This window comes from Pseudophryne corroboree, chromosome 2 (assembly GCF_028390025.1).
Source record: "Pseudophryne corroboree isolate aPseCor3 chromosome 2, aPseCor3.hap2, whole genome shotgun sequence".
NCBI classification, from domain to species: Eukaryota; Metazoa; Chordata; class Amphibia; order Anura; family Myobatrachidae; genus Pseudophryne; species Pseudophryne corroboree.
Window position 1 is genome coordinate 35322696 of NC_086445.1, and position 22631 is coordinate 35345326.

The 22631-nt window shown below is 42.1% G+C and overlaps 1 protein-coding gene across 9 annotated transcripts in view; it reads right to left on the reverse strand.

The window, feature by feature from the left end:
- The window catches only part of LOC134995275 (zinc finger protein 436-like), a 213255-nt gene that overhangs the window by 63568 nt on the left and 127056 nt on the right, over positions 1-22631 (reverse strand). The window contains exon 12 of one of the 9 annotated variants that reach the window (XM_063951088.1): positions 1157-1703. The exons of 3 other annotated variants lie outside the window; for them this stretch is intronic. In XM_063951088.1, the coding sequence (XP_063807158.1) occupies positions 1162-1703 (542 nt within the window). In that variant the 3' untranslated portion in view covers positions 1157-1161. Of the gene's footprint in view, positions 1-1156; positions 1704-6513; positions 7088-12252; positions 13054-16718; positions 17339-20613; positions 21766-22631 lie in introns of those variants that run through there. 5 more of the 9 variants (XM_063951080.1, XM_063951085.1, XM_063951083.1 and 2 more) reach the window with 5 other exon arrangements.

Sequence of the window (22631 nt, forward strand, 5' to 3'; positions counted from 1 at the left end):
ACTCTCACCACTACAATCCATTCTGAATGCAGCTGGGAGGCTAATCTTCCTCGCTAAACGTTCATCGTCAGAAGATCCACTCTGTCAGTCCCTACATTGGTTACATGTATTCTACCTTATTCAATATAAAATACTTTTACTCACACACAAGGCCATTGACCAAACTACACCAACGTACATCACTTCGCTTATCTCAAAATATCTCCCAACCTGACCACTTCACAAGATCTGCGTCTCTCATCCACACTCATTACTCGCTCCCACTCACGATTGCAGGACTTTCATCGGGCTGCACCCACTCTGTGGAATGCCCTACCACGTACAATAAGACTCTCCTTTAGTCTCCAAACCTTCAAGTATTCCTTGAAAACTCACCTCTTCAGGCAAGCGTATCAAATTCCAGAACTGCCCACATAACTTTCATAAACCTTCCCACAAATTGCATCCACTCTGCACAGTCCACACATATTCTCACGTCTTCTCATCCTTCCTTTCGAACCCGGTTCATCATGGCTGTATGACCATATCATACAGCCCACCAAGAACCTTTGATATCTGGTGGACAACTATGCAATAGATAGCACCTATCCTTGTGTATACATGCCTATTTCCCTATAGATTGTAAGCTTGCGAGCAGGGCCTTCCTACCTCTATGACTGTTTGTTAATACCCAGTTTTGTTATATCACTGTTATTTACAATTGTAAAGCGCAACGGAATTTGCTGCGCTATATAAAAAACTGTTAATAAATAAAAAAATATACATCAGCAGATAGGTCGTGTCATGAGTGAGATATTCTGTGTAGGTATACATATGTACCATATACATATGAGATAGTACATATAATCAGTAGCCATTCCTTAACAGTTAATCCTGTCATTCCTACATAAACCTGGAATTTGTCTCAAAGTCAGCATGCATAATAACTTAAAGGGACTGCTGCTCTGACATTGCCGTTTCATTTACTCCAGCACAATGGAAACCATCTTTCTTTCTACACTGCTACAGTGCTGCTGAATCTCTCGCCTCCCCTTGCTGCCCATAAGGAGAAAATAACAAGAGGAAGAGGATGTGTCAGAGTTGGGACAGATTTGTCCTCATAATAAATCAGTTCATTTGCAGTTCGTAAAGAAATCTTACAGTATGTTTCTGAGGAACAATTTATTTACTTAAACCAATATGAACCCTCTTATGTTGCCAAAGGTTTGAGCTGTTAGAAAAGCAGCGTCCACACTGGGAACACACATACGGCCTCTCTCCAGTGTGGATGCGACGGTGTTTCACAAGGGTGGATCTCTGCGTGAAACACTTCCCACATTCTGCGCAACTAAAAGGTTTCTCGCCAGAGTGTAGCCGCAGATGTGTAACAAGAGTAGAGTTTCGGGCAAAACATCTGCCGCACTCCTGACATGAAAATGGCCTCTCCCCGGTGTGAGTCCTCTTATGACAAAGGAAATTTGATCTCTGATTAAATGATTTCCCACAAAAAGTACAGTAAAACAGTTTGTCCTCAGTGTGACATCGCTGGTGGGCGGTAAGAGCCAAGTTGGAGCTGAAATGCATTCCGCAATCCGAGCATCTATACAGATTACTGGTGCTATGCGTTTGCTGATGGGTGACGAGGGCTGAATGATTAGGGAAACATTGCTGACACTCCGAGCACTGATGCGTCTTCTCAGGATAGTGTGAGGAGGCATGCGGACCTGTTGGGGACAAAAGTGCTAAGATAAACCCTCTATAGATCAGTGGATGGGTCATGTCATTTGTGAGATATTCTGTGTTGTTATAGATATGTACCCTATAGATATCAGTACATATATTCAGTAGCATATACAATTGTTCTTTAATCCTGTCGTTCATACATAGAATTGGAATTTGTCTCAAATTCAGTATGTATTATGACTTAAAGGGACTTTATTTAGTACAGATGTGCCCTCATGTCTTTGTTTGCCAAAACCAGCCTCATTGTTTTGTTTTTGTTTTTCAGTTTTGGCAAAACCACCCTCAAGAGTTTTGAATTGGATTCAGATTAATTTTTGTTTAGGATTTCTTGACAATGTAAAAAATAAATAAAAATAAAGTAATTTGGACCTATTTTGTACCTATAGTACTATTAACATCAATAACATTAATTTCAATTTTGATCACTTGTCAAAGGCTGCAGCAAGCTAAACTAAAAACAGAACAGTGGCACAAATGCATGGCAGTCTAAAAAAAATAAAAACACATCTATGAAACATTGCGGCAGACAGGATGGCTGTTTAATAGAACCCCGTAGAAAGAATGTTTTCAATAATCAAGACTTAGAAGTTTTGTTTGATTGATTAAAAAAGAAAAATAGAATAGAGATGTGAAACATTTTAAAAACTAAGAATCCTAATGCAAGATTTAAAATTGACATTCTAATGCAATTGCAAACTGCTACATGCAGCAAATCACAGATCTCAGGAATCACAACAATACAAGTGATTTAAACAGATTGGCAAGAGAAAATAGACCATCAACAATGCCCCCCCCCCCCAAAAAAAAAAAAAATACTGTATTTTGATTATTACAATCATTTATTGTATGCTGCAAGTCAAGCACACACAAGACAGGATGATAATTAGTAGCAGAATAGAACTGCGAGATACAAAAGACAGACGACCATCAACAATGCCCCCCTTAAAATACAGTAATATACAATTACTAATATTTATTATACACAATGCTTCTAAAAAATACAGCCTATAATGAAAAGAAAAGTGGTGCACAATGGAATTGTCCTTGGGGTCTTCCATCCACCCTTTTGTTTTAGATGTAAAAAGGATATAGTTTAACAAACCAAGCACTTCACTTTGCTGATGAAGTGCTTGGTTTGTATGGGCCCCCATAAAAGACCAGATGTTTGTGGTTTGGTTAAGCTACCAATGGACTTAAAGGGGCTAACTTGTAACTCATAGTTCCTTTTGGACCATGTCAGACTCATCATCATGCTCATCTAACTTCTCACTGTTGTTGTTAATAATATCATGATCATCACACAATATTACTCATCTCCACTGGAATCCACCATTACAGAAGTAGTTTCTGTTTGTTGTAATTGGCAGCACAAGTCTTCCTCATAGAATTTGCAATTCATTTTACTGAACATTAGCTTTTCTAAATTTTTTAGAAGTAGCCTCCTACTTCGATCGCCCACAAGTTTTCCGGCTGTGTTGAAAATTCTCTTTGAGTACACACTGGGGGGCTGGCAGTTTTAGTACATCAAAGAGAGTTTGTACAAGAGTCTCCAATTAGCCTTTTTTCCTCCCAGTATTCAACGTGACTGTGTAACATGTTTATTTATACATTGTCATAAACATAATCCCCCACCATTCTATTGATGCTTACTGTATCAAACTGAATCACAGTAGAGGTGTCAATAATTAGCCTAACTAGATGTCATAATGTTTCACTCTGGTGCGATGAGTTGACTCATCGTCATCATCATCACCAGTGGGTCTCTTGGAAAAGGTCAGTTTCTTCCTGGCAGCAGCATTTACAGGGAAAGCTGAAAACTTGCTCACAGAGATCTCTACATGTCAGTGTAACCATTATTTTAAAAAAAATCGAATATTATTACAGACACGAATATCTATTGCAGAACCAGGAGAAGTCAATGCAATAAAGTCAACTGTATACAATCATCTATTTTATAGTATTTGTAACAGTATAGAACGAGAGGAAATAGAAAGAAGGAAACAAGTGTAAAGGAGAACAGTGTAACCATTATTAAATATACTGTTTTATATTGTTGTTGAAGTAAATAATAACCTGAACAGCGTTTCCTAGTAAACTGTATTTAAAATTTTATTTTCATGTTCATTGTGGGAGTTTAGCAATTACCTCTAAATTTGAGGCATTAGTATAGTATGAACACATTTTTGGCAATCTAGATCAGGCACCAGGTTTTCTCTATGTTTTTTTAGGAAACTCTGGGGGTCATTCCAAGTTGTTCGCTCGCTAGCTGCTTTTAGCAGCATTGCAAACGCTAGGCCACCACCCTGGTGTATCTTAGCTTAGCAGAATAGCGAACGAAAGGTTAGCAGAATTGCTACTAAATAATTCCTTGCAGTTTCTGAGTAGCTCCAGACCTACTCCTAGATTGCGATCACCTCAGTCCATTTAGTTCCTGGTTTGACGTCACAAACATGCCCTGCATTCGGCCAGCCACACCCCCGTTTCTCCAGCCACTCCTGCGTTTTTACCTGGCACGCCTGCGTTTTTTAGCACACTCCCTGAAAACGGCTAGTTTCCGCCCAGAAACACCCACTTCCTGTCAATCACACTACGATCACTCGAGCGTTGAAAAAACGTCGTTGGAGCTTGTGTAAATCTCCAAAGTTTTGTGTTAAATTACTTAGCGCATGCGTGCTGCGTACCATGTGCATTCCACCTAATCTTTCCGTTGCGAAAAACGTCAACGAGCGAACAACTCGGAATGACCCCCTCTGAACAAGTTGATTGTGTGTGCAAAACATGGCACGTGTTGAAATCCACCTAATTGTAATTCTTGCACAATGTTACTTGCAATATTGGAAATGACAAATCCTGAGGAGATTCTTAGCTGGGTAAGACAATTTGCTATTACATCTGAGTCTTTGATTGGTACTGGTACTGAAGCCAGTGATACAGAGAGTAGCCTGCCTGTCAATGAACTGGCATTTGTTAGATGGTGCTGCTGAAGGCAATACACCCACCCATTGTGGGCTGTCACAGTCATGTAATCTTTAGTTTGACCAGTACCGCTTGTCCACATATATGTGGTTAAGTGGATAGTCAGTACAAAACTTCCTGGTACAGGTAATTGCTGTTCTGATTAAATGTAATTGAGATGGAATTGGTAGTGGGGACACATGACCTCAAATTGTTGTCTAAAACCAGATGCATTGATTGCAGATGTAGGGCGCAGATCTAATGTTAACATAGCTGCCATGGCTTCAGGGAATTGCTGTGCAACAGGATGTTGTCTGGTTCCTCTTGCAATTGCTTGTTAGACAGTCATTTGTTTGAAACTACTAGTCTTTCTTGGTCTCCTTCTGGGATGAAAAGTCACCTCCAGTAGCAGCAGAAGGATTCTACATGGGAATCCTGGAAAGGGGAGGAAATAGTTAGCCTTTGTAAATAGGAACAGTAGCAAGACTATTTCAGATCATTAATGAGGAGTTTGATGAAGATGGTGTTGGCGATGGGAGATTTCATGTGCTGGTCCAAACTGCTGGAAGCCGATGATGGACTGCTTGCTATTATTTTACAGGATTTTTCAGATTTTAATAATTTGCATGAAAAGAACTTGTTGCAAATAACAGGGATGAGGTCCTCAGATGGTTAATGTCACTACCTCTACTTACTTTGCCCTCACAAATGGTACAGATGCCTTGAATGTTTTGCCAGATTTGGGTAATATTGATTCCACATGACAGAGGTGTATTTTGTGGTCCTATGCCCAGGCATGTCAACATCCTTTTTTTCATCATCACTGGGAAGAACTGCTGCCATTGGCGGCTGACTTACTTTGACACAAACATCTTTCTCCTGGAATTGATCAACTTCTTCCTGTCCAACACATTCAGACTCAGACATAGCACTCATGGGCACACTTTGACTATCCTCAGGGATTTGTGCAGTTTGTGAACACAGTTTGTTCTTCAGCCATAGTGTTCTTTTTGTGCACTGATTTTCCCGTTTTAAAGGTGACACATCTAGACACAGAACCAGAAGGTGTTCAATGTGAGGATACAGTAAATACATGTTTTTGGCCCTAGCTTTTGCAATAGGTCAGGAAAAAGCAGTAGCAGGACCACCACTAGCGAAGAAAGACCATTGCTTGAGACTTTCCTTGCCACTGTGTGTGGATCTATGGCATGTTGCCAAAGTTACATATAGTACATTTTCCTTTCATAGTTAGAGGCAATGATTTGTTTATCATTGTGAAATACTGTTTAGATTTGAGGTACGCTTCATGCCTTCTTTCCTCTTGACCACCTTTAGTAGATGTTGAAGAAGACTTAGGACTAGCACTAGTACCGGGTTGCTTCTGCTCGTCTATTGATTGATCCACCATTGGTTTTATGAGTCATTCCATGAAAATGGCCTTTTTATATACGTTTGTTACCAGTATTCATGACAAGCTTTGCATCAATATGAAAGCATATCATGTACCACACAAACATTTACTTTGCACAAAATATTAAAAACACATGCTCAAAAAAAATATATTTCACATGAAATATATTCAAAATGTAACATTTGTTACCACTGAATGACCCTTATTTAAAAAAACTAAAACAGGAGTAAAGCTACCGTTGTTGAACTCAACTGCTACAATACCAAGGCAATGTATAGAGAGATAGAGAAAGGAGGATGATTGTTACCTTTACCATGCAGAAATGTATATCACCATCTAAATGTAAAAGTTTATATGGAAAATGAAACTGCTCCCTTTACATGTGCAGTTCTAAGTCCTGTATTCCACAGGAAAAGAAGTCTGTTTGCACTTAGTTAACAAGCTATGTATGTGAGGAGCAGTTAATTGGCCTAAACCGGTGTGACCCCTCATGTTGCCGAAGGTTTGAGCGGTCAGAAAAGCAGCGGCCACACTGGGAACACGCAAATGGCCTCTCTCCGGTGTGGAGGCGCTGGTGTTTCACAAGGTTGGATCTCTGCGTGAAACACTTCCCACATTCTGAGCAACTAAAGGGTTTCTCGCCAGAGTGAATCCGCTGATGCGTAATGAGAGTAAAATTTCTGGCAAAACCTTTACCGCACTCCGGGCATGAAAATGGCCTCTCCCTGGTGTGTGTACTTTTATTTGACAAGAGACGTGACCTTTGACGGAAGGATTTCCCACTATAACAATGAAACAATCTGTCCTTGGTGTGACATCGCTGGTGGGCGGTAAAAGTAGTTTTGGAGCTGAAACGCACTCCACAAGCCGAGCATCTATACAGATTACTGGTGCTATGCGTTTGCTGATGGGTGACGAGGGCTGAATGATTAGGGAAACATTGCTGACACTCCGAGCACTGATGTGTCTTCTCAGGATAGTGTGAGGAGGCGTGCGGACCTGTTGGGGACAAAAGTACTAAGATAAACCCTCTATACATCAGTAGATGGGTCACTTCATTATGTGTGAAAATTCTGTGTAGTTTTACATATGTATCATCTACAGTAGATATCAGATAGAACATATATTTAGTAACATATACAATTGTTCTTTAACAGTTATTGATCATTTATTTATATAATATTGTTCCTATACAGTGCAAATGTTTAAGGCAAGTGTGGGAAAAAAATGCAGCAAAGTAAGAACTCTTTCAAAAATAGAAGTGTTTGCATTTTGTTAATTGATAAAATAAAATATTAAGTGAATGAACAGAAGAGAACTCTAAAACAAATCAATATTTGGTGTGACCACCCTTTGCCTTCGAAAAACAGCATCAATTCTTCTAGGTACACTTGCACAAAGTCAGGGATTTTGTGGGATTATAATCAGGTGTATGATTAACCAATCATACCAAACAGGTGATAATGATCATCATTTTCATATGTAGGCTGAAACACAGTCATTAACTGAAACAGAGACAGCTGGGTAGTAAGCTTAAAACTGGGTGAGGAACAGCCAAACTCTGCTACAAAGGTGAGGTTTTAGAAAACAGGTCACAGGTCATACAACATGTCAAGACTTAGCACAGCAACAAGACACAAGGTAGTTATACTGCATCAGCAAGGACTCTCCCAGGCAAAGATCACAAAGCTGACTGGGGTTTTAAGATGTGCTGTTCAAGTTCTTTTGAAAAAGCACAATGCTGTTCAAGCTCTTTTGAAATAGCACAAAGAAACAGGAAATGTTGAAAACCATAGACGCAGTAGTCGGCAAAGGAAACTTAGTGCATCAGATGAAAGACACATCATGCTCACTTCCCTATGAAATCAGAAGATGTCCAGCAGTGCCATCAGCACTAATACAGATTTCTGAGCCTTCGCATGTACTCCTCCAAAGAAACATACTGTATGGCCAGCTCCCCTTCCTAAGCCTCCCAAGCTCTATGCTTCACCCAACATTGCAAATCAGAAAATGTACTGTGTAATGCTCTTCAGAGATTTCCCCCTGACAGGTCTATCCCCTTCTATTTCCTGGCTCCTCTGTACAATAACCCTTACCAGCAAGTAATATTGGTGTAGGGTGACATTTGGAGGGCAAAAAACATTGGGTCTTCCCAAAACACATCAAACTATGCCAGGTCTAGTGACACTATAGCAGGAAAACTGGAAGGATGGGGTTTCAGGGCAACAGTGACTGCTCAGCACTGGGCAGTATTCCTTTAGGGCAATGGGGCCACAAAACATAATGCGACTCCCCTAGAGAGTAGCAGCCGAGAACTGAGAAGACTTGTGCAGTGAGTGTGGGCTGACTACAAAATGTAAAGTAGTTATATGCTGGGTGGAAGAGCACAATGACCTTTATAAGAAATAATGGCCCCCTCCCCCTCTCCACATAGACAACCATCAGTCACCATTATATTTCACATGGGGGGAAAAAATAGAGGAAACTGTATTAGAAAAGGATTTGGGGGGTGTTCATTGATAGTAGATTTAGCAGCAACACACAATGTTAAAGTGCAGCAACAAAGGCAAATAAGGTGTTAGCATGCATTAAAAGGGGAATTGAGACAAGGGATGAGAGCGTAATCCTGCCAATGTACAAAATGCGTGGACACCCGCTGAGGCTTGAGGAGAGGAAATTTCGTACTCAGCGCAGGATGGGATTCTTTAAGGGCAATATGAATATGGAATACACTGCCAGAGAAGGTTGTAATAGCGGACTCAGTCAATGCGTTTAAAAATGGGTTAGACAAATTCCTAATAGAAAAAGATATCCGAGGATATAACCTTTTAACCTAAATAGAACAGGGAATGCAATATAATTCAGGTTGAACTCGATAAACTACTAGTCTTTTTTCAACCTCACCAACTATGTTACCATGTTACATCTAATTCCAGGTCTGTGTAGGGGAGATTAATCTGGTCCAGCAGGCAATCTAGGGATTCAAAAATAAATAAAAACCCTGAACAATGATGGTTACCTTCAGAGCTTGTGACAAACGACGGTGTGATGACCTTGTAGCAATATTTATATCATTCCTATGCTCTGGGGTCAGCCTGCCGGCTGTTACACATGTTGCCTGTTTTTTTCTTCTTTTTTTTTAAAGATATTTAGGCTGAAGTGTTTGGAGAAAATTACATCCAACTCTGTATCAGGCTCTTAAAGTACAGGGCAACTAATGGTACAAGAAATGCGGATAATATTACAAAAACTGAACTTGTCTTTTCCCCAGCCACGATCACCCTCTCTCTGTGATGGCCACGTCTCTCTCTCCTTTCTCAAGTTTAATGTCTAGCAATCAGGCCTTTACTCACCATGGAAGCTACTAAAACTGTCCTCCATGTCCTCATCATTTCCCATCTTGATTACTGTAATCTGCTTCAGTCTGGCCTGTCTAACTCCCACCTCGCTCCTCTGCAGGCTGTCCGTGACTACCTTTTTTCTTCTCTCGTCGCTCAACCTCGGCTATCCCTCTCCGCGAGTCACTCCTCTGGCTCCCTATCCACCTCAGAATTAAATTACAAGTTCCTCTCTAACATACAAAGCTCCAGACCTCATGGCTCCTCCTTAAGTCTCCACCCTCATTTCCTCAAACACTACCACCCAACCTCTTCATCCTGCTCATGATTACTGTCTCACCTCCTCTCTGATCATCACTTCCCACAGTCACAGTCAGGATTTCTCCCGATTCGTTCCTACTCTCTGCAATACCAACCCTTCGCTCTATCACTCCTATCCTCTGCAATACCAGCCCTTCGCTCCATCACTCCTACCCTCTGCAATACCAGCCCTTCACTCCATCACTCCTACCCTCTGCAATACCAGCCCTTCACTCCATCACTCCTACCCTCTGCAATACCAGCCCTTCGCTCCATCACTCCTACCCTCTGCAATACCAGCCCTTCGCTCTATCACTCCTAACCTCTGCAATACCAGCCCTTCGCTCCATCACTCCTACCCTCTGCAATACCAGCCCTTCGCTCCATCACTCCTACCCTCTGCAATACCAGCCCTTCACTCCATCACTCCTACCCTCTGCAATACCAGCCCTTCGCTCCATCACTCCTATCCTCTGCAATACCAGCCCTTCGCTCGATGGAGCGAAGGGCTGGTATTGCAGAGGGTAGGAGCGATGGAGCGAAGGGCTGGTATTACAGAGGGTAGGAGCTACCCTCTGCAATACCAGCCCTTCGCTCCTACCCTCTGCAATACCAGCCCTTCGCTCCATCGCTCCTACCCTCTGCAATACCAGCCCTTCGCTCCATCGCTCCTACCCTCTGCAATACCAGCCCTTCGCTCCATCAATCTTACCCTCTGCAATACCAGCCCTTCGCTCCATCACTCCTATCCTCTGCAATACCAGCCCTTCACTCCATCACTCCTACCCTCTGCAGTACCAGCCCTTCCCTCCATCACTCCTACCCTCTGCAATACCAGCCCTTCCCTCCATCACTCCTACCCTCTGCAATACCATCCCTTCCCTCCATCACTCCTACCCTCTGCAACACCAGCCCTTCCCTCCATCACTCCTACCCTCTGCAATACCAGCCCTTCGCTTCATCACTCCTACCCTCTGCAATACCAGCCCTTTCCTCCATCACTCCTACCCTCTGCAATACCAGCCCTTCACTCCATCACTCCTACCCTCTGCAATACCAGCCCTTCGCTCCATCACTCCTATCCTCTGCAATACCAGCCCTTCGCTCCATCACTCCTACCCTCTGCAATACCAGCCCTTCGCTCCATCACTCCTACCCTCTGCAATACCAGCCCTTCTCTCCATCACTCCTACCCTCTGCAATACCAGCCCTTCGCTCCATCACTCCTACCCTCTGCAATATCAGCCCTTCGCTCCATCACTCCTACTCTCTGCAATACCAGCACTTCGCTCCATCACACTCTCTCCAATTCCCCCAGCACACACTTAAAACTGGTTTTGTCTTTCTAATTTACCACCCTCTGTCCTAACTGTGCAGCTGCAGACCTTGTCATTAAGCTATGCACAACTTTATTAAGGGCCCCTTTGATGATGTGTTATCTGAGGGTGCCAGGAGAACTAAAACTGATTTCATTACATATATTTTTTTGGAAAAAAAATACATCTCTTTAGTGAACGTAATACAGACATCTATAAATAGACAAAAACAAATCATGAACATGATCAGCTTACATGGTAAGTAAATGAAATAGTATAGTCCGTTGCCTTTTATCTGATAGGTAACACATACACAGAGGTGACTATATTGTATGTTTATCTTCTTTAGTATGTTATTATGGACAGCTACTAATCACAGGCTAATTTATACTACATAGACAGTAATAGCAACAGTCAGACTGATAGCTAACAGAAAACTAACCAAACACTACAGAGTACTTGCTACTTGTTGTTGCTAAACAAATATTCCTGAAAACGCAGCTCATCATGTCACGACGATCAGGTGACATCACTGCTTGCACATGAATTGATAAGCTCCAATCTTGTTTTCACTGATTCTGTTCATAAAATGGCTGCCGTGTCCCAGTGATGTCACTGGTTTCTAATGAGCGGATAGGCTGCATTGTCAGGATTCATAGCTCAGCCCACAAAATGGCTGCCACCACTGTGTACTTGCAGCACAGTTAGAGTATCTTATTAAAAAAGGAATTACGTTTTTTTTCTCCGTAAAATGCATTCATTCCAATGTTGTATTATATTAATTATATGTTACACAACGTGTTAAGGCTCATTGACAAATGTATAAAAGTGCAAATGCTGTGGCCTGATGACAGCTGGCTACCTTTGCACAACTGCGCATTGCTTTATTGTCAGGAAATGGATAAAGGGTGCTGCGTGGCAGAAATAAGTTAGGTGTATAAATGCACTATTTTTTTTACCCACATTAGACTTGAGTTTGCAGAAATGGATTACTTAAAATAATTAAGCTACTGAATGACCAGAAAGAAGGAGGAAGCAAGAACGAGCACAGATTTTCCTCTCCATAAAAAGCCTGATTTTCCTACCTCCTCATTTTAGAAGCCTATTGCAGTTGAACCAATGTTAAAAAAAAAGAAGTCAAACAAAAGTGAGAAACAGAACAAAGACATCCCTAACATAACCTCTCTGTATGGTTATTATAAGATAAACCAAGTATTTAAGGAGCAAAATATAAAAGTTTAAATGAAAGAGGAGAGCGCTACTATAACGTTAGTAGTCCACACCATGATGTGATATTTTTGTTGTTTTCCACCATGTGCATTTCCAGATCACTCCACAGACCCGGCAACCTGGATGCACAAAATTTCTTTGGTGGATAAAGGGGCAACGTGAGTTAAGATTTTTTTGCAGTTTGTAAACAATCCTCATGTATCCGAATGACTGTTCATTCACCTAGGACACAAAAGATGTCAAGATTTCCCCCCATAGTGAATTATCTGATGCCGAACAAGATTTGAGCTCTGAGAAAAGCAGCGGCCGCACTGAGAGCACACGAACGGTCTCTCCCCGGTGTGAGTGCGCTGATGCTTCACAAGATTGCAGCTTTGGGTAAAACGCTTGCCACACTCCATGCATTTGAACGGTTTCTCGCCAGAGTGTATCCTCCAGTGTCTAACAAAGGTAGATCTTTTCTCAAAGCATCTCCCGCACTCCGGGCAGGAAAATGCACTTTCCCCGGTGTGAGTCCTCTTATGTGACAGAAGGTGTGACCTCTGGTGCAAAGATTTCCCACTATAAGGTTGATGGAGCATTTTGTCCTCAGCATGTGATTGCAGGTGGGCAGTGAGAGCCAATTTGGAGTTGAAACGCACTCCGCAAACCGAGCATCTATACAGATTACTGGTGCTATGCATCTGCTGATGGGTGAGGAGGGCTGAATGATTAGGGAAACATTGCTGACACTCCGAGCACTGATGCATCTTCTCAGGGTAGTGTGAGGAGGCGTGCGGACCTGTTGGGGACAAAAGTACTAAGATAAATCCTCTATACATCAGCGGATGTATCGCGTCATCATGTGCGATGTGCGTCGAGCACCATTCAGACTTTAGGTTTGATTCAATTAGCTCAGTATCATATGGAAATGTCACTGTGTAATAAAAACAAAGATGCATTCTGTACTGATACTTCTGTCCCAATCACCCTGTCACGACAGAAGGAACACCTGTTTTACACTACAGGAATGTTGCTGAGTCTGTCTCCCCTCCTCACTATATATCACTAGATAAATATCACTAGATAAGTTAGACAAAACCAAGAAGAAAGCGACGGGACGTAGTAATAATATGTAAGTTATTCTGGGTCATAACAGATTGTAGAAGGATGTCCATAAGTACATTGTTATACGAGATCCCAACCTGTGTCCAGGGAATGTTAATAAAACCACTGATATCTGGAATAACTCCCTATTTGAGGCTTGGTTGTCTCCAGGTAGTATTGCTGAAGATGGCCAGCTGTGTGCTCAGTGGAATGTAGGAAATGGGAGAGGCCTACTATCCAAAGTTCCCCCACTCATCCATCTCTAGATAAATTCCCCTGGCAACAGGGAACTTTGGCCAGGCACCAGTAAGAAGTATTATATATGGAGAGTAGTCAGTAAGGGAAGTCTGTAGTAATTTGATATAAAAATATACTACTGCAGGAGCTTCTCTTGCACGACCAACAGAAGCACATTAAAAACAGCTCCAGTTTAAGTCATTCGACTGGTGTGGCCTTACTCAATATCTGGAATCCCTCTTCAAATATTTTGTGGCCTCAGCTGACAATCTTCAAATGGCCTGTGCCTGTAACACCCCACCGCCTAGAGAGGAGCTGGCCAAACTGCTCCTCGAGATCTACCAACAATTCACGTTTTACAGACCTGGGTGGTGCACACGTGTAGTCATTCCTGTCACATTTTCAAACACGTGGTGCATTCATTCCTAGACTACACATTCTACAGATTCACAGGTAGTCTAGAAAACATGAACTGTTGGCAGATCTGGAGGACCAGCTTGGCCACCCTTGGCCTAGAGGGTCTGCAGATGATCCCCCAAAGGATATGATCATCAGTCTCACAGGTAAAACTTATGATCAAGGTGTGGAACTCAGGCATTCTCTAATCTGGTGTAAATAACCTGGTACCGGTTCACACATCAGTTTCAGTTCCACTTCAATGTAAACGTAGTAGAGGGACCCTTATAAAGTTAAGGAGGTTACTTCTATGTGATTAATTTAGTGCCTCATACCCACCAATTCCCACATATGTTGCGCAGAATTGTTTTTTCTGGGTATGATTTATTCACAGGTACCATGGTCTCCCTTAATGGCAAATGAACCGTCATAAGCTATGGTATGAGTTCTTCCTTCAAATCGCTGGATTATGTGCTTAGCAGGACTATGTAATGTATCATTCTCTTCACTTGATTTAAAAGTCAAGCCATGCAGCAATAATTCACCCTTCATTTCCCCCATGGCTCCCAAATTATCCTTTAGGTGTACATTTCTTATCCATCACCTAAATGACTATTTCAGAAAAAAGACCTAAATAGTTTGGCGTCATACCCCTTCCCTACCTATTGAGAGAAACTAGCGATGGATCCTTGTAAGTCTTAGCATCATGTCAGTCAACGTGATTGGCCTAAATGCATCTAAAAAATAATACACCAGTAGCTGTGGAGTTCCTGATCCTGGTGAGCACCCATCAACAATACAATTTGGCATTTTATGCTACAAACAGGCATCAACCTTACTTTCTTCAGAAACGGTTTCAACGTACTTTTCCATTTGGTGTAAGAGTGTGTAATGTTTGTTTTGGAACCGTAACACGGTCAAAAAAGTGTTCTCCCTCCTCAAGCGGGGCAGATGTATGGCATGGTATGGCAGGGACTGTACTCTGTAATCACCTTGCCACACGCCGTCTGTTTCCTCAATTCAGTAATGATTCCAGATGGAAATATTGAAGTCATACCCACAGGCATTAGCCACACATTTACTATCTGATACACTGTACAGTTGGCTAGCCGAAGCAGAATTGCAAGAAGGTGCCTACAGTATATTATGTCAGGAAGCCTGAACGGTAAATAAAGCCCTTCTATTTCCTTCCTCATTGGGTCTTCAACAATAAAAGTGTTTGCAGACGTTCACAGATTCCTAATTATATAGTCTGCAGACTAAGATAATACAACATAGGTTTATTTATTTTTTAAGACTGTATTTTTATTGTTTATACATTTCTCATCAGTAAAACATTGTTACTTTACACAAACCATTCCAACCGGAACCTTTACTCCAAAATACACAAACTTAAATAAATGCCATTACAGTTTTATTCATCGCTATTGGAAATACAGAATATATTGTGTGCGGTCCTCAACAATTTACTAAAACTTGTAATTGCCCCCCCCAGCTGAAATAATTGCCCACCCTTGTTCTAGCTGCAGGGCACAGATCGGTTATACCTTCGATTTACACTGACAGAGGAAATGGCGTGGAAATAAAGGTAAAGGTCTGCCTTTTGCAGATACCAGAGAGGAAATGTACATGTATTACAATGCACTGGGGCGGATGTATTAAGCCTTGAGAAATGATGAAGAAGTGATAAGTGCAAGGTGATAACGCACCAGCCAAACATTACTGATTTGAAGAATGACAGGAGCTGATTGGCTGATGCGTTATCACCTTGCGCTTATCACTGCTTTATCACTTCTTTATCCCTTCTCCAGTAATACATCTGCCCCATTGTATGGAGAGGGCGGATCAGCCTGATCAAGGTGTCTCTACAACCAAAACCGGTTTGGTGATTATGCGCATTCTAAAAAAGTAAAACCATTTATTAGCGCATATTACATAGTAATTTGTAAGCAGTCCCAATCATGTCATCAAAATAACTGAGTCAATGTTAAATAGATCATTGCAAATGATCTGATTCGGAGAACATACACAGAGCTGACTTATGTTTCTCCTAATTCCTATGTTACTTTGTATGACGATGTCTCGACACAGGCTAATTCTCTCATCATGGACAGAAATATCAACACTGACATCTGCAGGTCACAGTGGAAACTAACAAATGCTACAGACGACTTCTCATTGACATACACAGTGGAAGAGGCCATTTGTGGGCTGAACAAATATTCACAGATGGATCTTATTGTTTTCCTAAGAACAAGTGACATCACTGGACCCTATTGAGCTGGCTGGCTGTCTCGTCATGCTCACCAATACAGCCCACAAAATGACATCATGTGTCCGGTGTGCCTTATTAATCAGCAATACTTAGATAAAGAGGAGGAATCACTTTTAAAGTCTAATTCCCTTCTTGCAGGAAGGCGGATTTGATTTTTGTACCTCATGAAATGGTGGACTTCGGACCTCATTCAATACTAATCATAAGCACATTTTGCACCTGCTAGTTGGAAGTTTTGAGGATGATACAACCAACACATTAAACACATAAAAGTGACATATGTAACAAACAAAGCCCTGACGTCCCTTTACTCGTACTTTCAAAACAAATTTAAGCCAGAGAGAAAATATCAACATTCAGACAGACAAATGGAGAGGATGCTCCTAACGTGTTACTCTATCCATTTTACATGCACAATTTCCAAAACCAAAGTATATACGGGCACCTTAAAATGCATTTAACTGACATTTATTATAGTTCATTTACAAGGCTCATTATGTATCCAAATGGCTGCTCAGTCACCTAGATGCAGACGATTTACCCGCGGTGTGAATTTTCAGATGTCGGCCAAGGTTTGAGCTATCAGCGAAGCTACGACCGCAGTGAGAACAAACGAACGGCCTCTCCCCGGTGTGGGTGCGCTGATGTTTGACAAGATGGGCTCTTTGGACAAAACACTTTCCACATTTAGTGCAACTGAATGGTTTCTCGCCGGTGTGAATCCGCTGATGCGTGACAAGGGTATATCTGTCCGCAAAGCATCTCCCGCACTCTGGGCATGAAAATGGGCTCTCGCCGGTGTGAATTCGTTTATGGTACAGGAGACGTGACTTCAGGTGAAAAGATTTACCGCAATAAGAACAATAAAACAATTTGTCCGCTGTGTGAGATTGACGGTGGGCGGTAAGAGCCAACCTCGAGCTGAAACGCACTCCACAAACCGAGCACCTATATAGATTACTGGCGCTATGCGTTTGCAGATGGGTGACAAGGGCTGAATGATTAGGGAAACATTGCTGACACTCCGAGCACTGATGCATCTTCTCAGGATAGTGTGAGGAGGCGTGCGGACCTGTTGGGGACAAAAGTACTAAGATAAACCCTCTGTACATCAGCCGTTGGATCTCGTTATCATATGCAATAAACTCTGTGTAGTTACACATATGTACCATGCAGACTTCAGGGTTTTTTTTTATATGGAAGTGTTAGTCCTATCATTCCTACATAACACTGGAGTTTGGAATGGTCTAGTTTAGTGTTTTTTAAAAGCATAAATTAATTGCTGTACTGACATTATATATTCACCACAGCACTATGGATGCAGCCATCTTTATTTTTACACTTCTAGAAAATTGCTGAATCTGCCTCCTATCCTCACCGGAAATAAGGGAAAAACACTTAACACCTGGTCACAGGTGAGAAGTATTCTCCCTAAATAATATAGCAAAAAAAAAAAAAAAAAAAAAACACATTACACAATACACAGAAAGATTTGGTGATCAAAGTTAAATCTACTAATGTGACCCCTCTAAACGCCCCATAAAGCTACGATTTTTAATTGTGCAGAGGACTGTCCCAAAATATCATAGGTGCATGGGGTTTACTGATTCCGATCAATAAATGATTGGTGTTGCTGAAGGAAATTGTTACACATGTTGAATTTAGCGACCAATCGGTGCTTTAGATGTGTAAGATATAGCGCCGATCGGCTGACCGTTTCACCGATATTACAAATTGAGTTCAGCACTGGTGGAGGTTTTCCACTACAGCCCTACATGCACAATGGTGGTTGGCCCATCTGAAAAATGTCGTTACAAGCTGTGATTGGCTGGCAGAATTATTAATTTTCAAGATAGGCGCGATGAGCCAATTGTGGCCCACCGCGTCAGCACCCTGTCCCCTTGGGCTGGCTTATATGAGCCAACGGCAGGTAGTGAATGGCAATCAGCAGGAAAGGACAAGGTACTGTATGCCACAAGTGCTGGCATGACAAGGCAGGCTTGCTGGGACCTGTAGTCTGCCTGTAAAGAATATAATTAGCATACCATTAACCATGCGCACACTGCCACCAAGGCTGCGGGGAATAGCACTGTGGTTTTAGCCCATGGCTGGTTGTTGCTCAGGAGATAGAACACTTTTATTTTTGGGTTCCTGACATTCCAAGGAATTCCAGCCCTCGGCAGACCAGTTTGGGGTTGGTTAATGTGATGGAAGTGGCCCCCATGCTGTGTGTTCCTCCGCTGTGGCATTATAACCCCTGCGGGTTCAGCCTGGTGCTGGTTATATGAAAGTAGTGGGAACCTCACTCTGGTTTCTCCCCCCTATGGTAAAATACCAGAGGTCCCGGGCAGGTTATTGCTTTAGGGGAACCTCCACACAATTTTATTTTTTACTTCACCTTTTCTTTAGCCTGCCCAGACCATACCGTGCTGTGTAGCTCTAACCATTATTACGTACAAACTCCATGTTGCAGTATAGCCTTTTATTTGTCCTACATGTGACCAGTAAAATGCCGATCCATTGAGGCGATGGCTAGGCACTTCCGTTATTTACAGATGGAATCATCCAATGCAAAAATCTGCAAATCACTCAAAAATATCCGTAACGTATGGGCACAGATTGGTTACTAGGGGAACCTTTCAATCAGGTAATAAATCACATTTTTGTGACTGCTAATGTATGGGGTCCTTAAATCCTGGTAAAGGGTACCATTTTTACTCCTTTTTACTCTTTACCCATCACCGCTGGAATATAGAGTCTGCACCTTTATACTGTGTCCAGTCTACAACTGTAGGTGATAAGAGTTTAGATAATCCATAATCAGCCCACACACACAGAACACAATAACCCTGCAGGAACAGACAGGTTCATTGTCACTAAACACAGCTTATACACGATATACAGTGAGTAGTAGTGTGATAATCACTTATTACTATAACATTGCACATACCTTATGCTGTATAACAACACAGTGATATTCTGGCCGCAGGGTGCGGTTTCATTTCATATTGATAAGAGCTAATTAAATAGCAGCTCCCAAACCTGTACCTATAAGGGCCAAGGGTATTCCAACAAGTGACCATCCAGCTATTGCAATAGCTAGTAACAAAATTGTGGCAGGACATGCTGGAATGTGTAATACAACAGCTGGAGGGCCACACTGAAGACCCTTAAACTAAGAAGTAGATTCACTAACTAGAATGTATTCAAAGCCAACAATCACTGGTATATTGTATATTGGGGGTCATTCCAAGTTCATTGCTCGCTAGCTAGATTTAGCAGACGTGCAAACGCTATGCCGCCGCCCACTGGGGAGTGTATTTTAGCTTAGCAGAAGTGCGAACGCATGTGTAGCCGAGCTCTGCAAAAACAGTTTGTGCAGTTTCAGAGTAGCTCTGAACCTACTCAGCGCTTGCGATCACTTCAGCCTATACGTGTCCGGATTTGACGTCATACACCCGCCCAGCCACGCCTGCGTTTTTGCAAACATTCCCTGACAACGGTCAGTTGACACCCAGAAACGCCCCCTTCCTGTCAATCTTCTTGCGACCGTCAGTGCGCCTGAAAACTTTGCTAGAACCTGTGCAATACAACAAATGCCTTTGCACCCGTAAGTCGCGCGTGCGCATTGAGGTGCATACACATGTGCAGAAATACCGATTTTTAGCCTCATCGCTGCGAACAACTGCAGCTAGCGATCAACTTGGAATGACCCCAATTATCGATATAGGAAAATATGCAGAGTGCTGACTATATCCTGTGTTTATCCTCCGTAGCATGTACTATGACGTGTCTATTTGTAGGCTAGCCCTATACAACAGCGATACATGGCACACGTTCTACGTAAGGCCCAGCAGCTCTGCCTATGCAGTCCCCTCGCCCAGGGCTCAATCCATGGTTCTGCAAGAATTTTTGCTCTTTTAGATAATGTGGTATAAATAAAAATGGCCACTGTGACCTTTGCGAGTGAGCCACCTGGTCCGAGGCGTCCCCTATCTTCCTCGCTTCCAGTGAGTTTCCCAGTGTCACACAGAAGGGAAAGACACTACAGGTCTGACAATTCCTATGTTGCATGATCTTTACCTGGTATTAGACTCCACATGATAGCAACACAAACCTTATGTACTGTACCTTGCAACAGGGGAGAGGGCCTTATGTACATACTGTCCTAAAGCAGAATAGAGCCTGATTCTGGTGTTTTCAACTAAATCTGCCATTATAACAGTGACATAAGGAAGATTCTGACTGGTCTAAAGTGTAACCTCCCTTTTGCAAACAAGTTAAAGACACTGCATGATTTTTTTTGTTTGATTTCTGAAGACTTTATTTTATTATCCTTAAACTATAATAACCACAGATGTGTCTGAATTACTGAGGGTTGAAAATGAAGCAAGATATCGATTTACGGCAACAATCAGAGTTTCAAAGTATATTTGTAGAAAAATAACAATAGGACCTGGATAACGTTCCCAGTTTTGGAGCTTAGTGCCAACACATACACCACAAACTTATCTCCTTCTGCGCCTTTTAGGATTAGAGCATATTTGTGAAGCAGCTGTCTGCAATCTGATATGAGAGAGATCTAGCTCTAAACGGTAGAGATTATACTGGCTGCCTAGAATCAGGTTGTGGACAGGGACACCTGTGGCAGCCGGCAACTCTCAGTCCAGGAGATGTTCTACTGTGCACTCCCCTACCCCGATGGCAGTTCTGACACATAAAAGTAGCACAGACAGTTCTGAGGTCCTTCACTCTCAAAACTAATTTAAGCTACACCAAAAAGTTATAGCAGAGGGGCTTTCTATGATGTTTCTATTGTATCCAGTATGTATATTTTGAAATGAATCCATAACTGGACACAGCCCCTTGCACAATTCCAAGTCCTGCAATCGTTAGGAAAGGTCTGCCTGCAGTTCGTATACAAGTCTTGCTATGCAAGTTCATTCACATGGGCAGTTCATTCACCTAGACTGGTGTGAACTCTTTTATGTCGACAAAGATTTGAGCTATTAGAAAAGCAGCGGCCACACTGGGAACACGGGAATGGCCTCTCCCCAGTGTGAGTGCGCTGATGCTTGACAAGGCTGGATCTCTGGACAAAGCAATTGCCACATTCCGTGCACTTAAATGGTTTCTCGCCAGAGTGAATCCGCCGATGCATACTCAGAGCAGATCTGCTTGAAAAGTATCGCCTGCACTCTGGGCATAAAAATGGATTCTCCCCGGTGTGAGTCCTCTTATGGTACAGAAGACGTGACCTCTGATGAAAGGATTTCCCACAGTAACAGTGAAACAATTTATCCTCTGCGTGAGTTTGATGATGTTTGGCAGATCTCAATTTGGAACTGAAACGCACTCCGCAAACTGAGGATCTATACAGATTACTGGCGTTATGCGTTTGCTGATGGGTGACGAGGGCTGAATGATTAGGGAAACATTGCTGACACTCCGAGCACTGATGGGTCTTCTCAGGATAGTGGGAGGAGGCGTGCGGACCTGCTGGGGACAAAAGTACTAAGATAAACCCTCTGTACATCAGCGGATGGTTCACGTCATCATGTGCTATAAACTCTGTATAGTTATATATATTTACAACTAACACATCGGGTTTTACACAATTTTACAGATGTGTCCTCATACATCTTGCTTCAATATCCCATGCAGTGGCAGATGCCCGGTGACCGGTTCTGTGCAATTCTGTTTGCTTTTGGCATCTTTTTTTTGTCGAAAATGCATCTTATTCACATCACTATATGAATAAGACGCATAAGCAGACCCTGTTGATTACGATATGTGGCGTACCTGTATTCTTTGTGCAACTGCAGCTGTATATGCGTACAAAATATTATGTGACAGTGTTTTCTAGGAAAACACTGAAGCGTAGCATTTCGTATGCAGATACAGGCACAGTTGCACACAGAATATAGGCATGCCACAAATTATTATAAAGAGCTGCTTGTGCGTCCTATTCACTTTGTTTTACGGATAAGACGCATTTTAATGAAAAAAGTTGCACGAAAAGACGTTCGGCGCTACCAAGTAAGGCTGTGGCATGGCGTCACTAGAAGGGCTGTTTCAAGTGCAGAGAGGCTTGATCTAAGTGGACACTTCTGCATGTGGAACTGTTCCGTATATTAACGCTTTATTCCCATATAACATTGGAGTTTGCTTCGAACTATGTAGATTAGGGTGTAATAAAAATATAAAAGGAGTGTAGCAAAAACAATCGGGCAGATGTATTAAGCCTGGAGAAATGATAAAGCAGTGATAAATGGAAGGTGACAATATACCAGTCAATCATTACGGTTTTGAAAAGTGACAGTTATTATTATCCTTTATTTATATGGCGCCACAAGGGTTCCGCA